The 12,099-nt window shown below is 39.0% G+C and overlaps 2 protein-coding genes across 5 annotated transcripts; both read right to left on the reverse strand.

The window, feature by feature from the left end:
- Positions 1-170: 170 nt before the first annotated feature.
- lman2 (lectin, mannose-binding 2) lies at positions 171-6,384 on the reverse strand. 3 transcript variants are annotated; one of them, XM_077021883.1, is made up of 8 exons: positions 6,173-6,384; positions 4,857-4,975; positions 4,632-4,749; positions 4,116-4,189; positions 2,096-2,257; positions 1,577-1,691; positions 1,369-1,488; positions 171-1,205 (listed from the first exon to the last, which is right to left on the reverse strand). In XM_077021883.1, exons 1-8 carry the CDS (start codon positions 6,348-6,350, stop codon positions 1,045-1,047), a joined length of 1,047 nt encoding a protein of 348 aa, XP_076877998.1. In that variant the 5' UTR covers positions 6,351-6,384; the 3' UTR covers positions 171-1,044. The 3 variants fall into 3 exon arrangements, with proteins under 3 accessions (XP_076877998.1, XP_076877997.1, XP_076877996.1); XM_077021882.1 differs by having other exon boundaries at positions 4,116-4,192; XM_077021881.1 differs by lacking the exon at positions 4,116-4,189 and adding an exon at positions 4,229-4,311.
- A 156-nt stretch (positions 6,385-6,540) lies between these two features.
- pld7 (phospholipase D family, member 7) lies at positions 6,541-11,860 on the reverse strand. Of its 2 annotated transcripts, none has more exons than XM_077021885.1 (11): positions 11,538-11,860; positions 9,916-10,872; positions 9,545-9,729; positions 9,270-9,453; positions 9,007-9,121; positions 8,803-8,930; positions 8,385-8,588; positions 7,781-7,920; positions 7,463-7,628; positions 7,265-7,364; positions 6,541-7,107 (listed from the first exon to the last, which is right to left on the reverse strand). In XM_077021885.1, the coding sequence occupies exons 1-11, from the start codon at positions 11,613-11,615 to the stop codon at positions 6,896-6,898; spliced, it is 2,469 nt and encodes an 822-aa protein (XP_076878000.1). In that variant the 5' UTR covers positions 11,616-11,860; the 3' UTR covers positions 6,541-6,895. The 2 variants fall into 2 exon arrangements, with proteins under 2 accessions (XP_076878000.1, XP_076878001.1); XM_077021886.1 differs by lacking the exon at positions 11,538-11,860 and adding an exon at positions 11,251-11,522 and having other exon boundaries at positions 6,542-7,107.
- Positions 11,861-12,099: the final 239 nt, after the last annotated feature.

A 12,099-nucleotide genomic window follows, 5' to 3' on the forward strand; every position in this document is an offset into this window, starting at 1 on the left:
ATCTGTCGCGCGTGGTGGCCCAGCAGGGAAGTTATTACAGGGTTATTCGAGCGTGCTCTTATTAGTGTGAGGACACAGCTAGCTTTGCATCCTGTACGTTTTCCAGTTACATGTTGTAAAATAGTTAAACGGTAAACCACATGAAATGCAATAGAAAGGATACCAACCACTACCGGAAGAACTGCTTTATTTACTTTCCGTTCCACAACAGGCTTCCGCCTTGTATGAATACTCAGTGCATTTTATTCAGCCCTCGATAAAATAGCAATCGTCATAAAAAAAAGATGTAGGTGAGCATGTCCTTGAAATGATCATTTAAACACTCAGTTTTCAAATTAACGTGAACAAAGTAAACTTTTTTGACGCAAAAAGGCATTCCATTGCATTCTCCAACTGGAGATCCTTGAGTAAGGCCAATTGCAAAAGGTCTTAAATAAGCTAGCAAATATAAATGTGAATACAGTTCACTATAATATATGCAGCCAAAATACTCATTCATTTGCATTCACTAGCAAAAATACTGTAAATATAGACAAAATATAAGGGCAATCAAATTCAAGATGACACTGCATTTTAGTCATTCAAATAGTTTTGCCAACCCAACTTCAATTTAACAACTGTAGAATGATTCTGGTGATATCTGGTGGTAGGCACCTTACTCAAGGACAAAATGGGCCTCATCTGGGATTAATCAAATTAACTGTATATTAGGGATTGAATCATTTGTATACCAACCAAAAAGGCAATTAAAAAGAATATGTGGATAAACAGATGAGAAAACTGTCAGCAAAGCAACCTACTTGGAGTTTTTCAAACTGTACTGCTTTTCAAAATGTGTGACTATGTACTTTACTGTATTCACTGTGCTTATAACTAAGCCACCACCTTAAAGACACCCACCCAAAATCTCCCCTTTCAGAAGACAGAATGCTTGTACAGCATTCTTTCAACTGTTCAATGATATAAACATTTGTAAAGCTGCTAAAAATTCACATTTATGTCTCCAAACGATATTCCTTAGAGTTCTTTAGAATCTGTTTGTGCCTAGTAAAATCTCTTGTTTCTTTCTTGTCGTTTCTGAAAGACCACTGCTCCCACAACAGCACAAACAACAATCCCAAGAAGGGCACACAAGAGGAGCAGGAAGACCTTCCAGCCAGTAAGGGGTGTACTTCGGAAATTACCAGTTGGATCATCAATATTATCTGTATTGTGAGAGAAGTAAAAGTGCACATTTAGCATCAATCAGGATAAACAAAATCTAAAAAAACCCAAAGTTAACTAATCTGCCAACAACGAATTATTTTTCTGGAATAAGGTATGATGCAAAACGAACATTTGAAACATAAAACCCACTATTCAAGTTACCTTTGGGAGACTTGAGCAGACTGACACTGGGTTCAATTTTAGTCCAGTCTTGGCTATCTTCCTCAGGGGTGTGTTCTACCATCAGCTGGTACATTTTCATAGAGATTATATCATGGTTGTCTGAACAATGAAAATGCAATGAAACGGGCCTCAATCAAACAAGAATAAGAACAATGATTGATAATGACACTTCTGGACCAAAGCCTACCAGAAAGATCTCCTGTGGCTGCAGAAGCTCCAAAATAGTAGCCCGTGGGAAGACGGACACCCCCAATATCAATACATTCCTTCCACTCATTCTTGTCATCAACGTCAATCATAATCTAGAGATAAAGTGGACAAAGGAAAACACAACACAGAATTCCTCATTGCACAATAAATGCAACCAGAAGCTAAACATATACAACTACAAGCCAGTATGAGCAACTGACCCTCGAACACCATGAAAACATAAATGAACAATTCTTCACATTACTCCAAGTTAGGAGGAATTGCATAAGGGCCTATATAATACTAGCAATTACCCTGCCTGTACATGCTATACATATATGCTAGTTTGATAACTAGCACCATGGTAGTCCATTGTGTTTTTCATGTTTATCTACAAAATGCCTTCGCCTGTAACATAAAATTCAGTTTAAACAAATGCTTTTGCCTATGCATGCATGTTTAAATTCTATACTTGACTTAAAATTTATAAACACAGAGGAGTCAGTGTGATTCTTACTGTGAGTCTGCCTTTGGAATAACGAATGGCAAGATATGTATCATGGTCTTTGTTTCTGATTTCAGCAGAGCAACCCCCCAGCTCTGTAGATCGGCCATCTTTTCCATGATCATATGGCAGAGAGCCATTACTGACCATTGCAGAAATGTAGGGAAAAGAACGCTAAGAGACCACAATGCACAAGACAAGCAATTAATAGAATAACAATAGAATAACTTTAAACACACTGTGATTGCAAAGCCAGGTTATGGTGTTAATATGCAAAATCCCACTGTACTGATTGTATATTGAGCTTTTCTGAATTCAAAGCAAACAATCTACCGATTCAAGAGCTGTCTTGCCTGAAAGAGAAAACATTATAAATAGAAAAATGTATAAATAAAAATATATGATCTGCATTTGAAAATTTGCATAAATGTAATTAAGATTAATAAATGAGAGAGACAAGTGTCGTGAAACACAGTCCTACCACAATTACGCAAGTGGAAACAGTTGTTCATTTTCATTTTGTTGCATCTTTAACACATGCACAAACATGAAATCATGCAATCATGCTACTACAGGTGCATCTCAATAAATTAGTATATCACCAAAAAGTTCATTTCAGAAATTCAATGCAAAAAGTGAAACATTATACAGATTCATGACAGAGTGACAGAGTTTCTTTCTGTAAATGTTGATTATGAAAACCCAAAATCATTCTCAGAAAACTAGAATATTATTAATTAATTCAGAAATATTAGTCTACTGAAGAGTATGTACAGTAAATGCCCTCAATACTTGGTCGAGTATGCAGACGAGCTGAAGGCTGCTGTCAAAGCAACCTGGGCTTCCATAACACCTCAGCAGGGCCACAGGCTGATCGCCCCCATTCCACGCCACATTAATGCAGTAATTCGTGCAAAATGAGCCCTGACCAAGTATTGAGAGCATTTACTGTACATACTTTTCAGTAAACCAACATTTCTTTATTTAAAATCTTTTTTCCGCAGTTGGGCTTATATAATGTTCAAATTTTCTGAGATTTTGGGTTTTCATTAATCATTAAAATTAACAGATTTGGGTTTTCATAATCATTAACATTAACAGAAATAAACAGTTGAAATAGATAACTCTGTTGGTCATGAATCTATATGTGTTTCACTTTTTGTATTGAATTATAGCATTTTTTACTGAGATGGACCTGTATATCATGACATTTAAGTGCTTTATATAGGTGTACACCTTTTAAAATACTAACATCACAACAAATTACCAGACTGACCAGATTAAAAAGGTAGTTATGGATGCTGTGTAAAACCCAGAGGCAATTTTTAGTTATTTACTGCAACTTGACTTAAAAAAATTATCTACAGTTCCTCCAGATAAAGGAAAGAGGAATCATTATGTTGGTTATAAATGAGCAGAGTAAACTTATTTATATTTAATAAATATCTAACATATCAATTTGTATCGACTGTAGTAATGCAAAATTCCTATTTGAGACAATAAAAAAAATCATTTGCTCTAAAGACATATGAAACTTTCAGATTGATTGTGACCAACATTAGATAATGAACTGCCTCTAGAATTTTATCAAATAATTTTTGAAGTACTGTAAATCAAAATCAATACATTTAGACAAACAATAGGATGCATGACAAACAGAAAAGACTTAACCTATAGTTTCAAACTGTCCATTTAATTGCTATTCTGAATGCAAAAAAGGAAAGGACTGAACACACCAAGAAATTGAATTTCACGATTATTTAAAAAAGGGCCATTTAGTTAGATCTCTGTTTTTGTTTTACCCAATTCTGCCAAACAGCTCCTGATGTTTAGGGTCCTTCCTTAAAGAGGTGTGATTGTTACCAAATCATAGGATCTTTCATAGGATCTAACTGCATAGTCCTGGTTTAAATCCCAATCCTTTTGATTGAATGTACAGCCACCTTTTCACTAATAAACATGCAAGAACTCAAGGGAAAAAACAAACAAAAATAACATATACCATACATAAACTGTAGTTCTCTTAACTTACACCAGAGGCTTCATCATTTGGGTATGTGTCTATAAATATGGCCAAGCCATGGAAGTTGCCATTGCTGTCTGGGCCTGCTGAGAAAGAATCAGCTGTAAGTCAAGCACACTTACATCCATGCCGTGGAGGTCATTGCGGAAAGTATCCACAAAAATAGCCAGGCCTACAAAATGGTCTTGGTTTCCAAAGACAGGCCCTAAATAAAGGTAAAAGTAGGACATGAAACAATCAACTGCTGATCTTCACATATTACATAAACTGTAGTAATTCTGGTGTGCCATTAAATATTTTACAAAATAAACATTTTACACACATAAAAAACATCTGATTTCAAACACACACACTCACCATGCACAATAATTTTCAAGATAAAACTGTAAATAGAAATGCATTACTGCAAAAAGAAGCGACCCCCCATCTCATGTCAATCTTGGGAAACAGGTTTTCCTCCTACATCAACAGGCCAAAACTATTTGCTTTAGAAACTTATCAATGCCGGTTTGTTTGCAGACGTACCAGGATGTAACCTTTCTTTTGTGTACCATATGGCAATGCCGTCCCCATGCAGATTCTTCTTTCCTGATCCATGCACTTTGAATTGCACATGCATCTCCCAGTCTTTCAAGTAACAGGGCTGCACAAAGAAGAGTATGTTGTGGTGTCTAAGATATGGATGGCACAGACAGATCAATAGAAATAAAAGGTATAGGCTGCATGCTAGCCTGGAGGCATATTACTCACCACTGTGTTCCAAATGGAACCCTGCTTGCTACGCTCATCAGGAGTGAGACGCACATATTGACTTGTCACTAATGTACTTCCCCAGAAATCCCACTGACTTGATAAACTTGTTCCAACCCCTAAATTTATATATAAAAAAGAGAGCATGGAAAATATCCAATTACTAAGGATTATTTGCTTAATGATATTACACTGTAACTACAAACGTTATGCTATTAGTAGCTAGATTTTTGTCTCTTAAAAAATCAAAACACTGCAGTTTACAGCACATGAAAGTGGCATACAAGAAGGCAAATAATTACATTGTGTACCCACAATGAAGGATCTCAAAGGCCAACATCATTTGCTAGACTGTAAGTAATTTGTTAGAATGAGGGTACTGTTGATACAGACTGAAATCCTTCCCAGTCTTTACTCCAATTGTGTTGTTAGTGTCATGCTGTAGTCTACAACCAGTAGCTAATCAATCATTCTCTTCATTTAGGCCTAATCCTTTTCCCACCTGATGTCTACATGTCTATAGATCTGCATGTGTGGAAGGGTGCTCAAATGTTGAAGACCTGCTCTAAACAGTTTTATAATGTGTAATTTAAAAAGACAGAAAAACATCGATATGCTAGGATCACAGAACAATAAGTGTTTTGTGGTACAAAGTACAACAGTGCATAGTACTAGCTAGGATCAGTAGGAATCCAAATGATTCCATTCCAATTAGGCAACCGGGGTGTGTGTATGTACACAAAGAGGCGTCGTATAATATGGTCTGCAAGTCTGAATCTACTCACATGCTTTTAAACAGATCCTTACAGTTCGAGCTCAATGACAACCCTTGTAGTCTTAGAACAAATGACCTGAAATGCTTCGAAGATAACATGTGGCCTGCCATCATGTTCAACAGCTTATTCGTTTAACGTCACTTTTAAATTGCTCTTTGATCCGTATCCACAAGCTAACTCAAGTCACATACCCATAACATATTTTTCTGTCTATTTATTTCTGGGGTTTTTCCTTTTTTAAGCTTCCATAGACACATTACTAAACGGCTGAACTAGTGGCACAACTAAATAGTTTTGCAGTCTATAGCTAGGACCAGATAGCACAAGTCAGCTAAGACAACTTGGCAAGCTTGACAGTAATAACTTAATGAGCCATATTCCTTCTCTGACCATGGTAATCTATTCGGTCACCAGTATCCACACTTATACATTTCCATGATCCACACAAGCTGCAGCTGCCCGAGTCAGTGAAGCAACACAGTAGTGGGCTAGCTAATGCTAGCAGGCTAATACAAGTTCGCTGTCTACCCGTCTACTTGCCTTGATATGGTTTTATTAGCGAATGCTCCCGCTTTAAGTGTTCAGCGTTGCCGTCTGTTATATCTGCGCGTACTAAGGAAAAACAAGCAAACCATAAACATATGAATATTTTGTGACACATTTTGAAAATAACCTGATGCGAATTCGGAAACGTAGCTGGCTTTCTTTCTGCAACCATCTCATTCTTCCCCGAAACTTTCAACTTCCGGCGAGGAACTGCAGCGCCACGCATTGGTTCCTACACGCGGTGACGCAGCACACCGTCCTGTTCACCTGTCCAAAAGGTGGCGACCTTTCGCTTTGTACTTAAATTATTAAAGACGTAGTTACTAAATAAAAAAACGGAAACTGTTTTATTTACTTATTTATTTTTAACACTTAAATTCAGGTCTTAACAATTTGAATAACATCCACAAAATTATGAATAATAATGCTTATCCACTTTAGGTCAAAGTATTTCTGGCATACCCCCCCCCCCCCCCAACATTAAGCCGTGCAGAAAACATGCTCTGCTTTTCAGCATTTTAGAAATCACACAATATGTACAAAAATATATACTAGAAGAAACAAATGTACAGCAAGCAATGAAAATATATACAATTAAGCAGTTCTTGGTAAGCCTTAATATTGTCCAGAATACAGGGCTGTTTGGATATATCCTACATTATGGTAAGTCAACTGATAATTTGAATGCATGGAGTTATATATCATATAGTAAGAGCTTTATAATAAATCATGTTTTTTCTTCCCACAATTTTCTGCATGTTCGTCAGAAAGTGTCTGGGCAAAGGCAGAAATCCAGTCCCTGTGGAAAATCTGCTGTAGCTGATTCTGCACAGTTTGTTGGTCTTTTTTCACCTCAAAGCCTGTCTGATTGACAACAAGCCCAACTCCAGAGGTCTGGCTGAAGTAATTTTCTGACCAATTGGAAGTTCCTGCAATCATAATTAATACAAAATAAAACAAAAGCAAATTAGAGTTGGCATAAGCTTTTAAATAAAAATAACCAATAGTGCCCAAATATAAATTGTACATTTTTTAAATCTGAGCAAGACCATCACAACCACCAGCTAATCTAAACAAAGTTCTTACCAATGTAGACAACTCTATCTGTGACCATATATTTGGCATGGTTAACACGTGCAAAAGGAATATGAAGTTGCTCTCGTGTTGAAGGGACCTCAAAAACTTTCTGTGAAGAAAAAAAAAACCCCACACACTCAAAAACAATAAACTCATTAAATAGCGTTAGAAAAGGTAAAACACGCAACCAGGAAATCTTTAACATACAACATGAATGTTGCATCCGAGTGGCTTCTTGCTGAGGACCGACAAAGACTGCAGGAATGTGAACATAGCTCCAGGAGAGTGGCTCCAGCAGCTGACCAGCAGATTCACCTCCACTCCTCGAGCACACGCAGCCTCCCGAAGAGCGGAGTCAATGGCAGGCCAGAACCTAATGTGTTTCGGTGGTCATAGTAAATGTTAAGGAGAACCCTGTTCTGCTCAATGGTGTCAACAAGCTTAAACATGCAAGTGAACTTAGTGTTGCTGTAATTAAGAGTCTATGTTTAATCACTATGTTTAATCCCTAAAAGTGAAAGTTACCGTATTGGTTGGGTAAACCAAGACATGGGAATGTAGTCCATCACAGACACATGGATGAATTCCTTTGCATCAGCAATTACAGAGAGAATAGCTGAGAGATCATCTGACCGCCCATAAGCAGATAACTGAGGTGGAGAACTCTTAAAAAAAATAAAATAAAATAAAAAAAAGTTAAGAATTAGACCAATATAAATCCATCAGCAAAGAATCATCACCATTCTGCAAAGACAGCGAGCACACATCCCTGCCACCAGAGAAAATATTCAGTCATCAGGTTCATGCTCTATTTTCATTTCAAATATAATTAGAATTTGTTAGATTCTACTTTGACAATCAAGTAAACAACCCACTTTTAAAAGGACACCAAAAAAGACACCACATATTAAGAAACGTACGAGTCAGTGCAGACCACAGGATGGGGGTCAGTGAATTACAACAATGTGTGTGAGAAATATTGCAGATGGTGTGGTAATGGGTATTGTGACATAACAAAAGACCCAAGACTTACAGCAATACATACATGCTTACCCAGCAGAGGGAAATGCATGTATGTTATTTTGTAATTACTAGCATGCACTTGACAGAGCAAGACAATGGAACTCACAGACAGATAGACACGTGCAGGGACACCGTTGAATTTAACAGCTAATGGGTACTTAGTGCTGGAGAGGGCGGAGAATCGGCCAGGCCAGTAATAAGGTAGGGAAGCATTTTTCTGAGCACCAATTTCCCAATAGACTCCAAATATCCGCAACGCATCCTGTGCCAAACAGCTGCAGTCCTCCACGGAAACTCCAACTTCCTTCACCTGCCAGATACAAGGGAAATGGTGTAATGCAAAAATTCATTAGCAATTCAAAGATACGATTTATAATGAACCACCATTCCACCTCAGTCTAATATAGTTCATTTTACCGGAATGGTTTGCTCTACGTAGGTATCATTTGACATATGTCATAATGTTAATTTAAAAAATAGACAAAATGCCAGAGATGGGCACCAGTTGGTATTATCAGAAATACCTGGGTCAGAGAGCGCCAGTCCATGTTTGCACTCCCAACATACATATGTTTCCTGTCCACAACCCAAAGCTTAGTGTGGACAATACCTCCAGTGAGGGTTTGAAGATTGACCTCTCTGACCTCTGCACCTGAAAATAGAAATGAGACAAACATTTTGCTCCTGAGAAGCAACACTCAAGGCTGATGATCGCCACCCAAACCTACCCGTTTCTGATAATTCATCTGTGTCTGATCTGTACGTCTGAGGGGCATTGACTGCAATTTTTAATTTTACCCCTCTAGATCCAAGCTGCTTGAGTTGACTGAACAGTTCTTTGCCCTGGAATATAGCAAAATTCAAACAGAATTATGGTAGAATGTAAGGCAACATTAATATTCACCCCTTATAAGTGTTAAGCACATATCAAAATGCATGCGCCCCAAGGGAGTTTTATGTATGATATAAATACACCTAAAAGTTGTTTTACCTGCATAGCACTGGGTTCAGTTAAGTTAAGGTCAGAGTCTCTGAGTGTGAGGTAGAAAGCAGCAATGCTGACGGAGCTATGAGCTCTGCTCAGAAGACTGGTCCAGGTATCCGATATGCTCTGTAGGCGTGGAGAGTCAGGAGAAAAGAGCATTCCTTCTGGAACACTCTCAACAAGGGTGAGCCTGGTGGACATGTTTCAATGCAGGTTTAAGTGTCAGAAATGACTTGTTCCTCAATGAAAATGATAAACACAGGTGAAACTAGTTTTCTTACCTACAGTCTTTGCTGCATTCCTCTTGAGGCAACCAGAACCCTTCAAGCCACTGCAGTTCCAGTTGCACCATTAGGTGAGAGACAGATTTTGGAACCCCATAGACCCAAATGTGTTGACCAAATCCACCCAGAAGCAACAGAATTGATGGGACGAGACAGAAGAGAGCAAACCCATTTTTTCTGGTCTGCCAAAAGCACAACAAAGTACATAAAAGGGACATTATTTTCAAGCACTTCAGGTCATGCACTTCAGTACTTTTCAAACATGCTTTATCCTGTTTCTGCTTTTATATAGCCACATTAATTATACTGTTCAATGTGATATGGTAAATGTTTATATACAGACACAAAATGAGCAGGCTACATCTTACCCATGATGTGCTTTTACTGTGTTCTGCCTGTGTAGAATCATCTGCTTTACTACTAGCAGGAATGACTGGATCTCTCTCTTTCAGAGATATTTTATGTGATGATTTATGAGAAGTCCTTTCAGTCATCGTCAGCGTAGCACACTGCTTGCCAAAATCCTCCTTTACTGGTTCTTCTACAGAATGAAAAAATGAGGGTGTGTCTTTGACATGTCTCATTTCACAGTCCTCTCCAAGGCTATGTTTATTTTCAGGAAGACTTTGTTTTTCTATGGGTTCCATCTCGACACAAAGTGCAGGAAAACTCTCTTCAGAAGTGACTAAGCAGGGATCTGCTGGGCCTTCATCCAGAAGACCTGCATCTGATTCGTGTTCATCGTTTGAGATAGGTTTTCTGTTTACAGTTTGATATTTCAGTGGAGGTTCTGAGAGTGACTCCATCATATGGGACTCTGTCTCTGCTCTCAGGCTAGGTTTTTGAAGGGATTCTTCAAGCCTTTCAGAGTCCCTAGGTGCATATGTTTTTGGTTCCAATAACATATTTTGTCTGAGTGAAAGTGATGTTTCTTCTGAAGCCCCAGAGGCGAGTTCTGGGAAATTAGCAAGAGACAGATCATCAGTGCTGCTTGACTGTGTAGGATTTGACACAACAGATAGCGTCTTTTCCTTGTCACCAAATACGTGTAATTTTGTTCTCAAAGGCTCTCCAGAGCCCACTCCTCCCTCTTTAATTAGGATTTCCTGGCTGCATCCCTCAGTCTTCGCTGGCAACGATGACTCTACAATTTGGGTAGCGGTTCGTTTGCGAGCCGATGAACTCTGAAAAGTAGGTATGCGGGAGGTAGGTCTCCCAGTTTTACGTGATTCCTCCCCTTCACATTTCTTTTCAGCGATGCCCTTGTCTTCATTCTCCTTTTCACCTTCATGCTCAGCTGTCCCAACACGCGTATCTCCAGACTCCTAAGAAGATAAACAGGGTTTTATTTTGCGCACAGTGGACCCACCGACAACTAGTGATTACCGTGTGGAGACGGCTGATGAACCACACGGGTGTCATTGTCCAGCACAACTAATGAGTGACCAGCAGAGATAGGCTATCTGTGAAGAGGCCAACTACTCAAAACGTTGAGCAACCACGACCAGACGAGCAGCGCGATGGTGACAAAGCAAACACACGTTCACCCGAGTCAGTCAGCCCCAAAACTGCTTGGCTAGCGAGGCTAGCTTTCCTATGTTAGTTTTTAAAACAGTATTAGGTACTTAAGCAGTTCTTTTTACTTGCTAAAACTGTAGCAAGGCCAGCCCTGGCTAGCTTTTTAAGACGGCAACACAACTTACCATGATTCACACACTTAGCGTAACGTAAGATCTTAGTTACCTAAACAACAAAGCGGTTGTTTTCTACAAATAATAACCCACTAGCTGATGTCCCACCGTCTTCAAACCGCAACCCGGTTAACTAGATTTGTACTTAAGCCCCTAACGTGGCGCGTACGAACTAACGCTGTGAGAGGTTCGCTAGCGCTCGCCGTGTTTTGGGCAGTCGCATCTCGCTACGTGGCCGGAGGGAGAAGACGTGAGGAGGGGAAACCTCGCCTACTTCGCCATGTTAGCACCCGACACACCTCGGCACCACAAGACTCTCTGATCCGCAACGACCGTCTCGGTGTGCCGGCCAAGACGGCCGACCGCCTGCGTCCCATTTCTTAAAACTAAATAATGAACATAAATTATTTGTTTTAAAAGGAATTATTCATCGACAGTTACGATTGTAGACTTGATATTACACGACTTTTAAAACGGGTTATATATAATACAGATATTTAAATCATCTATATTTTGACATTTTGAATCATCTGTTGTCAGACGGTTGATGGAGCGGAACGTTGGACAAGAAAACAAACGGACACCAGATGATTCAAATTAAACTGGCCGCGCTTTCCGCTTCTCAGTCACAATTGGCGGCCAAGCACGCGGGACCAGGCGTGCGGTTAAATACCCATGTGCTCCTCTAGAGGGCGCAATTGGGGACAGCTTTTGCCATATGAAACTAATAACCATTGGACGTTAGTTTTGTTGTTTTGTTTTTTTTACCGCGCACACATACAACGTGTTAGGGAGCTCGCATGATTGTTTTTAACGTTGCATTATTATCTTAGTAATATATCTTACTTTCATAACTTATCT

The sequence above is a fragment of the Brachyhypopomus gauderio genome, chromosome 11 (genome assembly GCF_052324685.1).
Source record: "Brachyhypopomus gauderio isolate BG-103 chromosome 11, BGAUD_0.2, whole genome shotgun sequence".
Lineage (NCBI taxonomy): Eukaryota > Metazoa > Chordata > Actinopteri > Gymnotiformes > Hypopomidae > Brachyhypopomus > Brachyhypopomus gauderio.